General features: G+C 49.7%; 2 protein-coding genes across 6 annotated transcripts in view; one reads left to right on the forward strand and one right to left on the reverse strand.

Annotated features, from left to right (window-relative positions):
* Nucleotides 1-763, reverse strand: part of LOC143781257 (uncharacterized) — a 28,353-nt gene extending 27,590 nt beyond the window's left edge. For both annotated transcript variants that reach the window (XM_077267753.1, XM_077267751.1), the window contains exon 1: nucleotides 618-763. The gene's annotated coding sequence lies outside the window, so the exon portion shown is untranslated. The remainder of the gene's footprint in view (nucleotides 1-617) is intronic.
* A 194-nt stretch (nucleotides 764-957) lies between these two features.
* Nucleotides 958-20,083, forward strand: part of LOC143781262 (uncharacterized) — a 44,566-nt gene continuing 25,440 nt past the window's right edge. Inside the window, exons 1-2 of one of the 4 annotated variants that reach the window (XM_077267760.1) lie at nucleotides 958-1,072; nucleotides 1,931-2,039. In XM_077267760.1, the coding sequence (XP_077123875.1) occupies nucleotides 1,958-2,039 (82 nt within the window). In that variant the 5' untranslated portion in view covers nucleotides 958-1,072; nucleotides 1,931-1,957. Of the gene's footprint in view, nucleotides 1,085-1,930; nucleotides 2,057-20,083 lie in introns of all 4 variants that reach the window. The other 3 variants (XM_077267761.1, XM_077267763.1, XM_077267762.1) reach the window with 3 other exon arrangements.

A 20,083-nucleotide genomic window follows, 5' to 3' on the forward strand; every position in this document is an offset into this window, starting at 1 on the left:
GTGAGCCCTCGGGGGCAGGGTTCTCTCTCCTCCTGTAGACTGTGAGCCCTCGGGGACGGGTTCTCTCTCCTCCTGTACACTGTGAGCCCTCGGGGGCGGGTTCTCTCTCCTGTACACTGTGAGCCCTCGGGGGCGGGTTCTCTCTCCTGTACACTGTGAGCCCTCGGGGGCAGGGTCCTCTCTCCTCCTGTAGACTGTGAGCCCTCGGGGGCAGGGTCCTCTCTCCTCCTGTACACTGTGAGCCCTCGGGGGCAGGGTTCTCTCTCCTCCTGTAGACTGTGAGCCCTCGGGGACGGGTTCTCTCTCCTCCTGTACACTGTGAGCCCTCGGGGGCGGGTTCTCTCTCCTGTACACTGTGAGCCCTCGGGGGCGGGTTCTCTCTCCTGTACACTGTGAGCCCTCGGGGGCGGGTCCTCTCTCCCCTGCACGTGTTGTTATTATGTACACCCCCTCCTCACATGCAGTAAATGCGCTATAGTAATAATAATGCGGGCGGATGAGGCCAGACATGGAGACAGGCGGACGGCTCCAGCCCCGGGCAGCGGTCTCCTCACTATTGCCGGCTGTATGCGGTGTACACGGAGGCCCCGGCCTGCTCTCCGCCCCTGCGGTCTCACCTGCTCCGCTCTGTCCCGCCGGGCCCGCACGGTGCCGCTCCTGTCAGTCCGGGGCCCTCCCGCGCCTCCAGGGGCCCCTCTCGCCTCTCACACACTCCAGGTTTACAGCTCAGCTGAGTCTCCGCACAGGACACAGGGAGTCACGCTGCGTCCTGGGATTTGTAGTCCTTTCTGCTCCTGAGGTTAAGGACTACCCAACTATCCGGACTACACCACCCAGAAAGCCTGGCGCGGAGAGCTCTGACAGGTGGTAACCGCAAGGGTCGCCGGGAGAAGTGTTGGAAGTCACTTGCGCTATAGAAGTATTGATTTCCGTAAAACTACAAATCCCAACATGCAACGCGAGCTCAGAGGCGGTGTCAGGGAAAGTAAGTGGGTGGAGACACCGCACCGGAAGAGGCGGAGCCACGCGGCACTTCCGATGAATGGAGCCTCCCTGTGCAAATCCCATCAAGGTAATAAGAAAGGTAAAAAGGAAACGTGCGGCAGCGACAGGAGCCCGTGCGGGGAGGCCGGGAGACCCCGCGTGTGCCGGAGGGAGGGGCGGAGGGTTAACCCCGTGTGTGCCGGGGAGGAGGGCGGCGGAGGGTTAACCCCGTGTGTGCCGGGGGGAGGGGCGGAGGGTTAACCCCGTGTGTGCCGGAGGAGGGGGCGGAGGGTTAACCCCGTGTGTGCCGGGGAGGGCGGAGAGTTAACCCCGTGTGTGCCGGGGAGGAGGAGGGGCGGAGGGTTAACCCCGTGTGTGCCGGGGAGGAGGAGGGGCGGAGGGTTAACCCCGTGTGTGCCGGGGAGGAGGAGGGGCGGAGGGTTAACCCCGTGTGTGCCGGGGAGGAGGAGGGGCGGAGGGTTAACCCCGTGTGTGCCGGGGAGGAGGAGGGGCGGAGGGTTAACCCCGTGTGTGCCGGGGAGGAGGAGGGGCGGAGGGTTAACCCCGTGTGTGCCGGGGAGGAGGAGCGGAGGGTTAACCCCGTGTGTGCCGGGGAGGAGGAGCGGAGGGTTAACCCCGTGTGTGCCGGGGAGGAGGAGCGGAGGGTTAACCCCGTGTGTGCCGGAGGAGGGGCGGAGGGTTAACCCCGTGTGTGCCGGGGAGGAGGAGGGGCGGAGGGTTAACCCCGTGTGTGCCGGAGGAGGGGCGGAGGGTTAACCCCGTGTGTGCCGGAGGAGGGGCGGAGGGTTAACCCCGTGTGTGCCGGAGGAGGGGCGGAGGGTTAACCCCGTGTGTGCCGGAGGAGGGGCGGAGGGTTAACCCCGTGTGTGCCGGGGTCTTGCTCCCTGGGTGGTCTCTTGTACTGACTCTTCTTCTTTGCTGACAGCCTCGTCTCCAGTCCTAGGAAGAGGCCATGAGTGAGCGGCTGCCCGGCGCACACGTGTGGGACCCGCCCGGCTCCGATGATGACGATGGCTGCCCCATGCCTTATACAGGTAGAGATGAGCGATGTGTAAGTGATGGGGCGTGCGGGGGAGGGGGGAATGAGGGGCCGGAGCCAGAGGGGAGAGGTGAGGGGCCCGGGGGAGTAAGAGGGGCCGGGGGGAGTAAGAGGGGCCCGGGGGTAAGAGGGGCCGGGGATAGGAGGGGCCGGGGGGGATAGGAGGGGTTCCAGAAGTAGCAGATTTCAGCAGTTAGACATTGTAGCAGGCTGCTCCGTCCTCTGCAGCTGTTGTATTCGCCCCTTCTCAGCAGTGCAGGCTCGCTTCATTTATCACATCCTCGATTGGGCAGCACCGTCCACTGAGAATTCCTGGTCTGAGAGGGTCCATTAGAAATCTCTTCAGACACATCACATAGGAGACGCCAAGACTGCTGTGTGTACGTCACATAGGAGGTGCCGAGACTGCTGTGTGTACATCCATAGATGTCGAGACTGCTGTGTGTACATCACATAGGAGGTGCCGAGACTGCTGTGTGTACATCACATAGGAGGTGCCGAGACTGCTGTGTGTACATCACATAGGAGGTGCCGAGACTGCTGTGTGTACATCACATAGGAGGTGCCGAGACTGCTGTGTGTACATCACATAGGAGGTGCCGAGACTGCTGTGTATACATCACATAGGAGACGCCGAGACTGCTGTGTGTACATCACATAGGAGACATCGAGACTGCTGTGTATACATCACATAGGAGACACCAAGACTGCTGTGTGTACATCACATAGGAGACGCCGAGACTGCTGTGTATACATCACATAGGAGACACCAAGACTGCTGTGTGTACATCACATAGGAGACATCGAGACTGCTGTGTATACATCGTAGGAGATGTCGAGACTGCTGTGTGTACATCACATAGGAGATGTCGAGACTGCTGTGTATACATCACATAGGAGACGCCGAGACTGCTGTGTGTACATCGTAGGAGACGTCGAGGCTGCTGTGCATATATCGTGGGAGACACAGAGACTGCTGTATATACATCATGGGAGATGCCAAGACTGCTCTGTATACATCACATAGGAGACGCCGACACTGCTGTGTATACATCATGGGAGATGCCGAGACTGCTCTGTATACATCACATAGGAGAAGTCGAGACTGCTCTGTTTACATTGTAGGAGACGCAGAGACTGCTGTGTATACATCACATAGGAAATAGATCAATGGCTGCACTCAACTGTACTAAAGCAAGGAAATGTGCGATACATGAAATGTGAATAGCTTAACGGCTTATGAAATCTATGAAAAAACACATGAGATGCTTAGCACAAGATTTGGCCAAAAAATGTGAGCCCATCCACCAAACGTCAAGATAATCTCAGATCGGATGGGTCCATTATGCTATTTAGTACAGTTGAGTGCAGCCATTGATCTATTTGCTATGTAAGTCTTTTTTGGTTATGCACCTGTTCAGACTAGATTGCTGTTCAGTCAGTTTACCTATATGTACATCACATAGGAGACACCGAAACTCCTCTGTATACATCGTAGGAGACGCCGAGACTGCTGTATATACATCGGAGGTGCCGAGACTGCTGTATATACATCGGAGGTGCCGAGACTGCTGTATATACATCGTGGGACACGCCGAGACTGCTGTGTATACATCGTGGGAGACACCGAGACTGCTGTATATACATCAGAGGTGCCGAGACTGCTGTATATACATCGTGGGACACGCCGAGACTGCTGTGTATACATCGTGGGAGACACCGAGACTGCTGTATATACATCGGAGGTGCCGAGACTGCTGTATATACATCGTGGGACACGCCGAGACTGCTGTATATACATCGGAGGTGCCGAGACTGCTGTATATACATCGTGGGAGACACCGAGACTGCTGTATATACATCGTGGGAGACACCGAGACTGCTGTGTATACATCATGATTACACCAATCAGACAAACAAAAACACAGGTTGAATGGAAAGTTAACCCCTGTGCCCGTTAGGAGATGTTAAAGCCATAACGGTCCCGTACAAAGAAATATATAAACCCATAAATAATATGTACAAATCAGACCTCAAAGTACAAAAAATACCAAACTTTATTAAGAACCAGAATAACAAAAGACAACAATGATGGTGACGTATACCAATGCAGATGACACCATAGACCTGAGGCACGTGTTAAAGTCAATTATCCCTGCTGCCATATATATAAATCTCCCATAGAGGATCAACTTGTTACGCCCAGTGGCATGTTAACATAGTACCCATAATGTTAAATCTCTAATATGGCATAGTAGTGAATACTGAAAGCTATCATGCTGCATTACCTCAAGTCTGATGGTGCCACGTCCCCTACGCGCGTTTCGGCCGCGTGAGCCTTCTTCCGGGGGAGTGTATACATCATGGGAGACGCCGAGACAGCTGTGTATACACCGTGGGAGATGCCGAGACTGCTGTATATACATCGGAGGCGCCGAGACTGCTGTATATACATCGTGGGACACACCGAGACTGCTGTGTATACATTGTGGGAGACGTCGAGACTGCTGTGTATACATCATGGGAGATGCCGAGACAGCTGTGTATACACCGTGGGAGATGCCGAGACTGCTGTATATACATTGTGGGAGACACCAAGACTGCTGTGTATACATCACATAGGAGACGTCAAGACTGTTGTGTTTACATCGTAGGATACGCCGAGACTGCTGTATATACATCGTAGGAGGCGCCGAGACTGCTGTATATACATCGTAATAGACGCCGAGACTGCTGTGTATACATCGTAGTAGACGCCGAGACTGCTGTGTATATATCACATAGGAGACACCGAGACTGCTGCATGTACATCACAGGAGACGCCGAGACTGCTGTGTATACATCGTAGGAGACTCCGAGGCTGCTGTATATACATAGTGGGAGATGCCGAGGCTGCTGTGTATACATCACATAGGAGACGCCGAGACTGCTGTATATACATCACATAGGAGACGCCGAGGCTGCTGTATATACATCACATAGGATATTTACAAAAATGTAGAAAAATTTGCCATTTTCAAACATTTCCCTCAGTGTATCCAGTTCAAATTACTAACACTGACCTACAAAGCCATCCATAACCTGTCTCCTCCCTATATCTCTGACCTAATCTCCCGATATCTTCTCTCACGTAATCTCCAGTCCTCCCAAGACCTCCTTCTCTCCTCCACACTTATTCGCTCCACACCCAACCGCCTCCAAGACTTCTCCTGAATATCCCCCATCCTCTGGAATTCTTTTCTCCAACACGTCCGACTATCAACCACATTCGGATCCTTCAGACGGAACCTGAAAACCCACCTCTTCAGGAAAGGCTACAGCCTGCACTGACCCCGCTGCCTCCCCACCACTACCGGAGCTACCGCCTCACCACTACCGGAGCTACCGCCTCACCACTACCGGAGCTACGGCCTCACCACTACCGGAGCTACCGCCTCACCACTACCGGAGCTACCGCCTCACCACTACCGGAGCTACCGCCTCACCACTACCGGAGCTACCGCCTCACCACTACCGGAGCTACCGCCTCACCACTACCGGAGCTACCGCCTCACCACTACCGGAGCTACCGCCTCACCAACACCGAAGCTCCTGTAACCCCCGACCTACTGTCTCCTTCCCCACCATCCTGTAGAATGTAAGCCGGCAAGGGCAGGGTCCTCGCCCCTCTGTATCAGTCTGTAATTGTTAGTTTACTGTAACGATATCTGTAATTTGTATGTAACCCCTTCTCATGTACAGCACCATGGAATCAATGGCGGTATAGAAATAAATAGTAATAAATGACCGCCAATACGTCTTTTAACTGACCTGAGATATGAGAGAACAGCCTCCCCATACAGGTGACAATCCTGCAGCTGTCGGCTGTCCACTATAGCTGACAACTTGCTGCATCAGCCACGATCAGTGTTTGCACCGTCCAACTCTGTTTAACCCCTTAGATGCTGCTGTCAATAGTGACTACATCATATAAATGGGTAACAGAGTGTGGGGTCTTCTCCCTCTTTATCCCAGTTGGTGCCCTCCGATCATGATTTTGTGGTCCTGATGTTTGCGATTGGCAATGATCATGACCAAATAGCGGCCTTAGAGTCTGACGGCTGTAGTAATCTGTTCAGAAGTTACCGACATTTAGGTGGTAAAAATACACAGTCATTTGTCATGTCACTTTGCATTAATTCCTGTAAAGCACCTGAAGGGTTAATAAACGACCTGACAGCCGTTTTCAATAGGTCAGGGGGTGCTGTTTTTAAAATGGTATCACGTTTGGGGGTTTCCCAATATATAGGACCCCTACAGGCGATTCAAACATGGATAAGTCCCTAAAAAAATACAGTTTGTAAATTTCCTTGAAAAAATGAAAAATTACAGCTACATTTTTAACCCTCATAGAATGCTAAGAAAATAAAATAAGATTTTACAAACGGTGCTGATGTAAAGCCGACATGTGGGAAATGTTATTTATTAATGGTTTGCTGTGGTATGACCATCTGGATTAAAGGGATAATCATTCAAAGTTTGAAAATTGCTAATTTTTAAACATTTTTCTCAAATTTCGGATATTTTTTATAAATAAACACAAAACATGTAGACAGAAATTGATCATTATCATAAAGTATAATGTGTCACGAAAAAACAGTCTAAAAATCACTAGGATATGTTGAAGCGTTCCAGAGTTATTACCACATAAAGTGACACCGATCAGATTTCAAAAATCTGGCGCCGTCACTAAGGGGTTAAATTTTGATGCCCATAAAACAGAAGTTCAGACCTCCCAGAAGAGTCAATCGGCAGCATCACCCCCAGACGGCAGCATCACCCCCAGACGGCAGCATCACCCCCAGACGGCAGCATCACCCCCAGACGGCCGCATCACCCCCAGACGGCAGCATCACCCCCAGACGGCAGCATCACCCCCAGACGGCAGCATCACCCCCAGACGGCAGCATCACCCCCAGACGGCCGCATCACCCCCAGACGGCCGCATCACCCCCAGACGGCAGCATCACCCCCAGACGGCAGCATCACCCCCAGACGGCCGTATCACCCCCCAGACGGCAGCATCACCCCCAGACGGCAGCGTCACTCCCAGACGGCCGCGTCATCACCCCCCAGACGGCAGCATCACCCCCAGACGGCAGCGTCACTCCCAGACGGCCGCGTCACCCCCAGACGGCAGCATCACCCCCAGACGGCCGTATCACCCCCCAGACGGCAGCATCACCCCCAGATGGCAGCATCATCCCCAGACGGCAGCATCACCCCCAGACGGCAGCATCACCCCCAGACGGCAGCATCACCCCCAGACGGCCGCATCACCCCCAGACGGCCACATCACCCTCAGACGGCAGCATCACCCCCAGACTGCAGCATCACCCCCAGACGGCAGCATCACCCCCAGACGGCAGCATCACCCCCAGACGGCAGCATCACCCTCAGACGGCAGCATCACCCTCAGACGGCCGCATCACCCTCAGACGGCAGCATCACCCCCAGACGGCCGCATCACCCCCAGACGGCCGCATCACCCCCAGACGGCCGCATCACCCCCAGACGGCCGCATCACCCCCAGACGGCCGCATCACCCCCAGACGGCAGCATCACCCCCAGACGGCAGCGTCACCTCCAGACGGCCGCATCACCCCCAGACGGCAGCATCACCCCTAGACGGCAGCATCACCCCCAGACGGCAGCATCACCCCCAGACGGCCGCATCACCCCCAGACGGCCGCATCACCCCCAGACGGCCGCATCACCCCCAGACGGCAGCATCACCCCCAGACGGCAGCATCACCCCCAGACGGCCGCTTCCCATCCACAGCGTGTTACAAAATACTTTTTTCTTGCTGGGATGTTAAAAGGGTTAAAAATTTTAGCAACAAGTTCTCATTTTTTAATAAATTGGAAAATCTGTATTTTTAGAGACCACTTTACTTAAGAAGTGGCGCTGAGGAGCTTGTAGGCCAGAATACCGCACTGTGGCTTCTTTTACACTTGCCGTATTGCTGCAATTTTCAAGGTCTGCCGCAATAATGGACCGCAAAAAGCTTTCGGATCGCTGTTTTCCAGGTTCCCAATACTATAGCAAAAGTATTGGGGGAAAAAACAGCGGTCCGCAAAGCCGGAAGTGACGGCGCACCGCAATAACTACCTTCCGTTGTTTTTGCGGCCCCATTGATTTACAATGGGGGCTGTGTCCGTAAGCAAGCTCGATCGGGGTTCACGACACATGTCAGGAGCCGGACCTGGGACCTTACTATGGGTAAATATTGTTGATAATTCATGCATTTAGGGGAACAGCTAGGTTATCTTCAACATATGGTATGAGTACCGCCTTACAAGTAGTAGGGAATGCAACTGCTGCAATTGTAGTTGGAGACATACCTTGTTCATATGGACACGTTGCCATCTAGTATTAAACATTAGAATCACCCCCTGAAATGCTGATTTATCCCGGTCTGATACGTTCCTCCGTGTGTCAATTTTAACACTTTGGTGTGATTCACACAATTGTAATTTTAGACCTATGTATTTATTGACTATGTCATAAAATTTGTTATTTAATAAAGACAATTGTTAGATTTGAACTTTGGTATATTATTTACTCAGTTTTCCTCCTGATAAAATTAATAACTACCTTCCGTTGTTTTTGCGGCCCCATTGATTTACAATGGGGGCTGTGTCCGTAAGCAAGCTCGATCTTTTTTCACGGCCGTAAATACGGCGCATGTCTCTCCGTGGAATTATTGCAGCCCCTTTTTTACGGCCCCATAGAAATGTATTGGGGCCACAAAGTCACAGCAAGTGTAAAAGAAGCCTAACAGTAAAAACTGCAGCCCTCCAAGTGTTCCCAGCCACATCCAGAGCGTTTGTGGGAGGGACCTGTAATGCGATGAGCTGTTAACCTGCAGATACGGGGTTAATAGTGCCGACTGCTGGAGGACGTGAACGTTCCTCTTCCCGGCAGTCTTTTAGGAGCTGCCGGCGCGGCTTCAGTCAGCGGTCAGTGTATACCAGCACTGACAGCCGGCTCTGCAGAGCATCAGTGCATAGCCAGCCATCAGTCAGTGATGGGGCGGTTACAGTGGCCGCTGACTCGGTAGTGGCCGGTGACTGGAGCCACGCGGCGGACTACTGGTGGAAATGAATGTTCTTCCTCCGGCTTTCACTTGGCTCCCGCAGACGGCAGTAAGGCTCGGTGCACATTATCCTGCACTCTGCTCTGAGCCCTTACACCAGGGCTTCCGTCTACCGTGATTTTGACAATACTGCTGAAGGAAGACTCCCTGTAATGAGGCAGATGGTGCTGTTTTGCACTTAGATCTGGCTGTGTCTGTATTTTAAAACACAAAATTGTACTTAACGACAGTTCTGTGCAGAAGTACATCTCTGTAAAGCAGCAACAGCGGCCAGACGGAGTCCAGAGTAACTCAAGTGAATGACTACATCAGAGGTTTAGATGTAAACCCCGAGGTGAGTGCTCAGCGTAGAGTGCAGGATAAATGTGATCCTAAACGTTCTGTACCCAAACCGCCCCCAATAAAACCTACTCTACTGACGGGCAGAAGCCCTCGCTCAGGTCTGTTCTCTGTTAGCGGGAATGCAGAGGGGCGTCCACATTGCTGGCCACACAAGGGCTCTGGAAAACCCATGCGGGCTCTGCTACTTTTACTCACTAAAACCACATCTATTTTTGCATCTCCATATGTTCAGAGCTTTACATTGTTACATTTGGCCGAGTCTTGGGTTTGTACTTTGCGCGATAAGTTGAAGTTTTTATTGATACAATTTTGGGGACAAAATATTTTTTAAATCGATTTCTAGGAGGCAGAAAACTCCAAAAGCAGCAGTTCAGGAATCATGTTCTCTGTTCACTGTGGGTGATAAGTGATTAGAAGACTTTCTTCTTCGGGTCGGTCCGATTACAGGGATACCAGATTTATTTGGTTTTATGTTTTGCTTTCTTTACACCTGCGAGTGCGACGCTGGCAGAACGCCGGTTATATCCCGCTTTTGGTTGGGCCTCACAAGCCACCGTAGCTGGCAGACCCGCAGGTCATTGTGTTACATGCCATTACTACCATTGGGTCCCATAACCACTTTGTGGGGAAGCAGATGGGGCAAGAGAGGGCGGCCACTGCCTCACATCGTCCGAAATGGCGCCATCGCTATTGATCACGGCATCTAGAAGATAAGGCCGTCGGGCGGGTTACATGGAGATGGCATCGTCCACACCGCAGACAATCAATTATAAAAATGTTATTTCTATAGCGCTGACATATTCTGCAGCGCTGTAGTTGGAGACATGTACAGAGAATAAGGACGTTACCCAGTAACACGCAGATCACCAGTCACCGGAGGAGCGAGGATCAAGTCTCGATGTCGCAGGTCCAAGGCAGCGCTCAGCACTGGAGTCCAGGCCCCAACCCCATATGACCGCCCACCGTAAATTTATGGTACTGCTCAAAGCCTGCCCCCTCTGCTGAGCACTCCTGCGCCCCCTCCGCTTTGCCGAACGTTCCTGGACTCTGCCGCCGTCCGCCCAGGATGTACCAATTCATCTCCTTGGAATTGTACATGAGTTCTTCAGCTGTCATACGCTTTATGAATAGCAGTCATTCTCCTAAACTGGACGCACGCAACATGTCCTTTACTGTGTGTGATGCTTCCTTGTCCCCAGAGCCTTCTGCAGTTCTGCTTCCATCAGTAAGAACTTTATGTACATGAAGTTGTGAAGAAACTTCTATCACTTGTTGTGACTTATCGATCCAGGACACTATTGTAGGTGTTTACCATAGGACAACTGGACAGACTAGAGATATTTATGAACTCTCTTTACATATACATCAGATACCTCTGTTCTCAAAAAAGTACAACATAGTGATCATGGGAGATTTTAACTATCCAGATATTTTTTGAGAATTGAGGTAAAAGTGATGGGTCCAGAAAATTCTTATCTTCTCTCGCTGACTTTATCTTTCAAAAGGTAGAAGAGAGAACAAGAGGATCTGCCATCTTCTATGATTGAGGAAGTAAAGGTGGCTGGGAATTTAGGAGGCAGCGATCATGCTATCCTCGAATTTTGGATTGCAAGAGGAGGAAGGCCAGTGAGGACTCTTAAGGATGGACTTCAGAAAGGAAGATTTTATTGGACTCAGAAAGAGGGTAGGAAAGGTCCAAACGGCCAGATGTCCTAAAGGACAGAAATGTCCAAGAAGGACGAGAGATTTTACTAACTGAAATTCTCACTGCACAATCAGTAACAGTGCCGAAAAGAAGGAAGAATTGGAAGCATTTAAAGAGACCAGGATGGATGAACACAGAACTTATCACTTGTTAAAAAGGAAAAATAAATATATATCAAATGGAAAGAGGTGGCATATCTAAAGAAGAATATAATGCTGTATGCAGGGCAAGAGTTAGGGTGCGTGTCCACAGTCCGTAATGACGACACTTTGGACGGAGCAGAAAACCTGCTCCACCCAAAGCTCCGCCACCTTCTGTACGCGCGGTGATTCCGGATGTGTTCATTGCACACATCTGGAATCTCCGCACCCCATACATAGGACCCTGTTATTTACCTTGCGGCGACATAGCGTCGCAGCAAAGTAAACAGACAGGCTGCGTTCTAAAATGACGCGCCGCATGTCTGGAAACGCAGGGCTGCCAGATGCGTGCTCGCACGCATAGTGGAGATGGGATTTCATAAAATCCCCTCCACTATGCTGTAACATCTGGACGCTGCGGATTGAACGCTGTGGTTGTATGCAGCGTCCAATCCGCAGCTAATCCAGATGTAATTCGGCATGTGGCAACATACCCTTAGAAGAGCTAAAGCCAGTAATGAAGTGAGGCTTGTAAGGGAGATCAAAAGCAATAAAAAAGGATTTGGGGGCTATGTCAAAAGAAAAGTAAAAGATGCTATAGGATTTTTACAGAATGAAAAGGGTGAAGTGGTCACAAATGATGTTGAGAAGCCGAACTTTTAAATTCCTATTTTGCATTTGTGTTCTCTAAGAAAGCAATTGTAACATCAACTGATCTTCACGGTGCCATCAAAGGAATAAAATAATCCACATTATCCATAAACAGAGTTTTGGTGAGGGAACTCTTAGCTAATTTACATGAATTTACATCTCTTGGTCCAGATGAATTGCATCCTAGGGTACTGAAACAGTTAGAAGAGGAAATTGCAGAACCACTTGCTAGAATCTCTGAAAAACCCTTTAGAACAGCAGAAGATTGGAGAGGGCAAATGTTGTCCCTTTCTTCAAAAAAGGTAAGAAGACAGAGCCAGAAAATTACAGGCCAGTGAGCCTTACTTCTATACCAGTTGTAAGGATTTGGAGGAGAACCCAAGAGTGGACCCTCTGGGTCGTGACTCTAGAGCCCCCGAGGATGAGTGGACCAGATGGAACCACCCCCTATACAGGGAGCGTTAGGAGCAGGCCCAAGGGGGATGGAGACGCAACAGCTGCAGCCAAAGGGACAGCTACTAAAACAAAAGAAGAGGAAAGTAGATAGACTGGAGGGAACAGGAACGGAAGAATACATGTATCTGGAGACTCAGGAGAGGGACACTTAACACCACAAAGCTGCAAAAGAAACAAAGAGAAAGGACTAGAGAACTGGGCTACAAACAGGAGGGGCTGAGAAACGGAAAACTAGCGTAGGACTGGGAAAGGACAGGTATGATTGGGTCACGGGTAAGACAAGGCTGGGAAAGAGGGCAGACACAGCGTAGACACAGAGTGGGCAAGACTGGAACATGGAGAAGGCACGGCGGAGACACTGGGCTGACAAGGCAGGAACGCAGGGCAGGCACGGCGGAGACACAGGGCAGACAGGAGCAGAGAAAGGTACTGAGACCGGGGAGCCTAGGACATAGGTACGCTGACGAGAAGTACAGAGAAACCTACAAAGCAAAGGCGTTTTACCTGGGAAGACGCCGGGAAGAAATACCCAATGGGCGCCGCCATGTTGGGGCGGAGCCATCGGGTTGCGACCTCCCAGGAGGCTGTGCGGCGCAGGAAACGTGACTGCGCATGCGCGGAAGAACTAAATGCCGCGACCCAGAGAGGGGAGAAGCAGAGCGGCGTGGGACAGAGTCGGGAGCGCCGAGGGATAGAAGAAGGCAGGTATGTGCGGTCGTAACAGTACCCCCCTCCTTACTCCCCCTCTTTTTAAGGCTGGAGAGAAATCTCTTCATGATAAGAGGAGCATTGATGTTCTCACGGGGCTCCCAAGATCTCTCCTCAGGACCAAATCCCTCCCAATCAATCAAAAAATAGGTCCTCCCCCTAACAACTTTTTTGGCAAGGATATCTTTAACATTAAAAATACCATCAGAAGTACTGAGTTGTGGAGAGTGAGGGAGAGATGGGTGGAAACGAACTTCTTAAGCTTAATATAGTGAGAAGATAGCCAAGTTCTATCACCGGGAATATATGGAGGAGCATCCAAACGCTTTTTGTCGGCAAACCTCTTCATTCTACAGTATAGCTAGCACTTTCGAGAGCCTCTTTGGTCTCACTCCAAATTTTAGAGAACTCCTGGGACAAGAAATCTGCCACCAGTACCCCCGAGGTGAGAGAAACAGGAAGAGGAATGCCCGGATGTTGATCAAAGACCACAAAGAAGGGAGATTTGGAAGAAGATTCTCTGGGAAGATTGTTATAAGTAAACTCAGCCCAAGGGAGAAGAGAAACCCAGTCATCCTGATGAGCATTGGAAAAATGTTGCAGGTATATAGTTAGAACTTGATTAACTCGCTCCACTTTGCCGTTGGATTGTGGATAATACGCGGAAGAAAAATCCAGGTTAATCTTCATTCGTCCGCAAAGAGCTCTCCAAAAACGAGAGGTAAATTGAACTCCACGGTCAGAGACAATATGCTGCGGGAAACCATGAAGACGGAAGACTTGATGTAAAAAGATTTTTGCCAACTTGAGGGCGGAAGGCAGACCAGGCAAAGCAACAAAGTGAGCCATTTTGGAAAACCAATCTACAATAACCACGATGACAGAGCAATTCAAGGAATGGGGCAAATCGGTGACGAAGTCCATGGCGATATGGCTCCAAGGGACGGAAGGCACTGGCAAAGGATGCAGGAGTCCCGACGGAAGCTGTCTGGGAACTTTGTTCTTGGCACAAGAAGGACAAGAAGCTATGAATTCCAGAGACGTCTTGACGGAGGGACGGCTACCAATAATGCCAGGAGATAAGGGAGAGTATCTTCTTGACTCCAACATGTCCTGCGATCTTGGAGGAGTGTCCCCAACGTAAAACTCTCACTTTGTCTTGATTCAACACCAAAGTCTTGCCAGGAGGCGGAGAGACCACCCTCAGAGGAGCAAGGGTGACTATTCTTGCAGGATCAATGATATGAGCCGGAGAGTCCTCTACGTCCATAGGCTGAAAGGATCTAGAGAGAGCATCCGCCTTGACGTTCTTATTTCTGGATCGGAAATAAAGCTCAAAATGAAACCGTCCGAAGAATAAAGACCATCTAGCTTGTCGTGAATTAAGTCACTGAGCTGACTGAACATAGGCCAGATTCTTGTGGTCTGTGTAAATGATGAACGGCTCCTTCAAGAAGATAGCGCCACTCCTCTAAAGCTAACTTGATAGCCAATATTTCCTTATCTCCAATGGAATAGTTCTGTTCAGGGGAAGAGAAGACTTTGGAGAAAAAAACACAGGTAACTAAATGGACAGAAGAGGATCTTTGCAAGAGAACTGCTCCGGCTCCGAAGGATGATGCGTCGACTTCGATGATAAATGGTCTATTTGCATCTGGGCGATGAAGCACAGGAGCTGCAGCGAACCTCGGCTTTAGAGTCTGGAAGGCTTCTTCAGCTTCAGAGGACCAAAGATTGGAGTTGGCTCCCTTGCGAACAAGAGCTGAAATAGGCTTAGCAATCGAAGAGAAATGAGGAATGAACTGTCTATAGTAATTGGCAAAGCCAAGAAAACGTTGGATTGCTTTTATTCCAAGAGGACGAGGCCAGTTAAGAACAGCAGAAACCTTCTCAGGATCCATCTCCAGACCAGACTCCGAGACAATGTATCCAAGGAAGGGCAGGGAGGACTGCTCGAAGATGCATTTCTCAATCTTTGCAAAAAGATGATTCTCCCTTAATCGTTGCAGAACACGATGTACATCTCGTCTATGAGAAGAAAGGTCCGGAGAGAAGATGAGAATGTTGTCTAGATAAACCACGACACTGGAGTAGAAGATTTCGGAATACATCGTTAACTAATTATTGGAATACCGCAGGTGCGTTGCAGAGGCTGAATGGCATAACCAAATACTCATAGTGACCATCGTGAGTGTTAAAGGCGGTTTTCCACTCGTCTCCAGCACGAATTCGAACTAGATTGTACGCTCCACGCAAATCCAGTTTGGTAAAAATTTACGCTCCTCTGAGGCGATCGAAGAGTTCAGGAATGAGTGGTAGTGGGTATTTGTTCTTCACCGTAATGTTGTTTAGGCCTCTATAATTAATGCAGGGACGAAGTGAGCCATCTTTCTTCTTTACGAAAAAGAAGCCTGCTCCGGCAGGAGAAGAGGATTTGTGAATGAATCCCTTTGCAAGATTTTCTTGAATATACTCCGACATGGCTTGCGTCTCAATAGGGGAGAGAGGATAGATTCTACCTCTTGGAGGGATAGCCCCAGGCACGAGGTCAATGGGACATTCATAGGGTCGGTGTGGAGGTAAACCTTCAGCCTCCTTCTTGTCAAAGACATCCGAGAAAGCACTGTAGACACAGGGTAAAGCAGAAAAGGAAGAAGAAGAGACACCCACAGGACGCACCGGCAGCAGACAACGTTCCCGACAGAATTCTCCCCAGTGCAAAATATTACCATTATGCCAATCTAATAAGGGCTTGTGATTCTGTAACCAGGGAAGACCAAGAAAAACAGGATGAGAGTGACCAGCTAAAACATAAAATGCAATTTACTCCCTATGCAAAGCCCCTACTTGAAGCTCCACCTCATGTGTAACTTGCGTAATGGTCTGCTGTAACAGTTTACCATCCACGGATGCAAGGAATAAAGGACTCTCCAAGGTTTTGACAGGGACAGAAAATTTTATGATCTCTTCAGGTCTAATAAAATTCCCTGCAGCGCCCGAATCCACATAAGCATCTAAAGAAAAGCCCTTACCAGAAATGTGCAATAAGACAGACAATGTAAGAGGTTGAGAGGTGTCAAAAACACCTAGGGAGGCCTCTCTTACCTGACCTAGGCGGAGAAGTTTTCTGGACATTCAGGACAGGACCGCAACAGATGAGAGGCACTCCCGCAGTAGAAACATAACCCTTGAGTACGCTTCTCCTTACGTCGTTGTTCAGACATTTTGAGACGGTCCACTTGCATCGGTTCTGGTGCGGACGCCATGGAGGAAGTTCCGAGCTGCGGACTGAACGGTTTGCGGGTAGCAGGGGAAGGCCGAAGAAGTCTCAGCTCCCAGGCATGCTCCTGGAAACGAAGATAAATACTGGTAGCCAAGGAAATCAAATCCTCCAAAACCATAGGAGTGTCCCGACCAGCTAGCTCATCCTTTATACGCCCGGAGAGACCTCGTCAGAAGGCTCCTACCAATGCCTCATTATTCCAGCCTAAATCGGAGGAGTACGAAACTGAATGGCGTATTGGCCCACAGTTAAGGATCCTTGATGGAGATAAAAAAGAGCCTCAGTAGTAGAGGCCAGACGTCCGGGTTCGTCAAAAACATGACGAAAAGTGTCTGAATTTTTAGAGAATCGGGAGACCATGGGATCGTCTTGCTCCCAGAGGGGATTAACCCATGCCAAGGCGTCACCCTCCAGATGGGAAATTAAAAAAGCTATTTTAGCCCGATCGGTAGGGTATTGCTGGGGCAGAAGTTCAAAATGAAGGTGACATTGATTTAAAAAACCCCAACATAATTTGGGATCACCATTGTACCGTGGAGGTTTAGCTAAGCGGGGAGGTGGGTGAGGAGCAGAGGCCGAGGTAGAGGCGGCCGTTTGCAAAGAAAGCAGCCCGTCGTCCACCGAGGCCATGTAGCTAAGAATATGAGCCTGGATATCATGTTGCTAAGCAAACTCTTGCTGTAAGCCTGCTAATTGGGAGGCGTTACCAGGGTCAGAAGACTGGAGCGAGGAAAGACGAGAGTCCGTAGCCTTCATGAAAGACATGATACGTGTTATGATCCTAGTGGTAGAGGATCTCTGGTATTCTGGCTCAGTGTGCAAAAAACATAGAACTGCTCTAGGGAGGTGGAAACTGGGCTAACCGCATACCTGATCCTGACACACAACTAGAAGTAGCTGGTGAACGTGCCTACGTTGATTCTAGACGTCTCGAGCCAGCCGGAGAACTGACTACCCCTAAAGGGAAAATAAGACCTCACTTGCCTCCAGAGAAATTAACCCCAAAGATATAGAAAGCCCCCAACAAATAATAACGGTGAGGCAAGAGGAAAACACAAACGTAGAGATGAACTAGATTTAGCAAAGTGAGGCCCACTAATCTAGAAAGGCAGAAAATAGAAAGTAAACTATGCGGTCAGCAGAAAACCCTGCAAAAACATCCACGCTGAGTATTCAAGAACCCCCGCACCGACTGACGGTGTGAGGGGAGAATATCAGCACCCTAGAGCTTCCAGCGAGCTAGAAAATCACATTTTGAGCAAGCTGAACAAAAAACACTGATAATGCAAATGATCCAAAGTATGCAAACTGGACTTAGCTTTTCTTGCATGAGACAGATGGCAAGGAATCAGGAGGAGACCAAATAGGACTGAATACATCGATACCAGGCAAGAGACTGAGTCCTAAGGAGGACTAAATAGGGAACACCCACAGATTAATGGAACAGCTGAAGTCCAGGCCTGCAGAAAGACATGACTCATACACTACCATTAGTGACCACAAGAGGGAGCCCCGAAACACAGCTCACAACAGATACGGGTCTGGTTCTCCCGCAAAAAGAGTTAGTCTCCAGCGGGGTCCATGGCCTTTGCTTACTGTAAGGTTTCGGAGAAGAACCTGAGAGTGGACCCTCTGGGTCTTGTCTCTAGAGCCCCCAAAGACGAGCGGACCAGATGGAACCACCCCCTATATACAGGGAGCGTTAAGAGCAGGCCCAAGGGGGATGGAGACACAACAGCTGCAGCCAAAGGGACGGCTACTAAAACAAAAGAAGAGGAAAGTAGATAGACTGGAGGGAACTGGAACAGGAACGGAAGAATATATGTATCTGGAGACTCAGAAGAGGGACACGTAACACCACGAAGCTGCAAAAGAAACAAAGAGAAAGGACTAGAGAACTGGGCTACAAACAGGAGCGGCTGAGAAACGGAAAACTAGCGTAAGACTGGGAAAGGACAGGTATGATTGGGTCACGGGTAAGACAAGGCTGGAAAAGAGGGCAGACACAGCGAAGACACAGTGGGCAAGACTGGGACATGGAGAAGGCACGGTGGAGACACTGGGCTGACAAGGTAGGAACGCAGGGCAGGCCCAGCTGAGACACAGGGCAGACAGGAGCAGAGAAAGGTACTGAGACCGGGGAGCCTAGGAGATCGGTACGCTGACGAGAAGTACAGAGAAACCTACAAAGCAAAGGCGTCTTACCTGGGAATATGACGGGAAGAAATACAAGATGGGCGCCGCCATGTTGGGGAGGTTGCGACCTCCCAGGAGGCTGTGCGGCGCAGGAAACGCGACTGCGCATGCGCAAAAGAACTAAACGCCACTACCCAGAGAAGGGAAAAGCAGAGCGGCGTGGGACAGTCGGGAGCGCCGAGGGATAGAAGAAGGCAGGTAAGTATGTGAGGTTGTAACACCAGGCAAGATCTGTGAACACATTATTAAACAGCATGTATGTACAGTAAGTACTCAGATAAGAATACAGTAATTAATCAGAGCCATTATGAGCTTGTAACAAACAAGTCATGCCAGACTAATCTAATTTCATTCTATGATGGAACCACTGACTGGGTGGATCAGGGAACTGCAGTAGATATACTATATCTTTACTTCAGCAAAGCATATGATAAAGTATCTCATACTATCTTTATTGGAAAAATGACCAAGTATGGGTTTAACAAGGCTACGGTTAGGTGGACTCGTAACTGGCTCAGTGATCGAACCCAAAGGATGGTCGTAAATGGTTGCATATCCAATTGGAAGAGGGTTTCAGATGGGGACCACAAGGCTCTGTCCAGACCCCAGTGTTGTGCAACATTTTTATAAATGATCTAGATAAGGGAACTGAAGGTAAGCTGATCAAATTTGTAGACGATGCAAAGCTAGTAGGGATAGCGAACACTAAAGACAGAGAGAGGATTCAGAAAGATCTAGATTATTGTCATAGCGCCATTTATTCCATGGCGCTTTACAAGTGAGGAGGGGTATACATAATAAAAACAGGTACAATAATCTGAAACAATACAAGTCACAACTGGTACAGGAGGAGAGAGGACCTTGCCCGCGAAGGCTCACAATCTACAAGGGATGGGTGAGAATACAGTAGGTGAGGATAGAGCTGGTCATGCAGCGGTTTGGTCGATCGGTGGTTACTGCAGGTTGTAGGCTTGTCGGAAGAGGTAGGTCTTCAGGTTCTTTTTGAAGGTTTCAATGGTAGGCGAGAGTCTGATGTGTTATGATAGAAAGTAAGCTTGATTAATGGGCAGCGACTAATAGAATGGTATTTAATAGGGAGAAATACAAGATTCTACATCTGGGCAAGAAAAACGAAAATTACATTTACAGAATGGGAGAAATAGAACTAAGCAACAGCACGTGTGAAAAAGACAGGTATACTAATAGATCACAGACTGCATATGAGTCAGCAGTGATGCAGCAGCAAAAAAGGCAAACACAGTTCTAGGATGTATTAAAAGAATGAAAAATCTACAAAGAAGAACTAGGATTAATGCAAATACATTTTATTAAGTCAAAGAACATACAAAATGACATTTCAATAAAAGGGAGATGCTAGAACAGAGACAAATCTAACCAAGGGTTGAGGTGTGCAATATT

The sequence above is a fragment of the Ranitomeya variabilis genome, chromosome 6 (genome assembly GCF_051348905.1).
Source record: "Ranitomeya variabilis isolate aRanVar5 chromosome 6, aRanVar5.hap1, whole genome shotgun sequence".
Lineage (NCBI taxonomy): Eukaryota > Metazoa > Chordata > Amphibia > Anura > Dendrobatidae > Ranitomeya > Ranitomeya variabilis.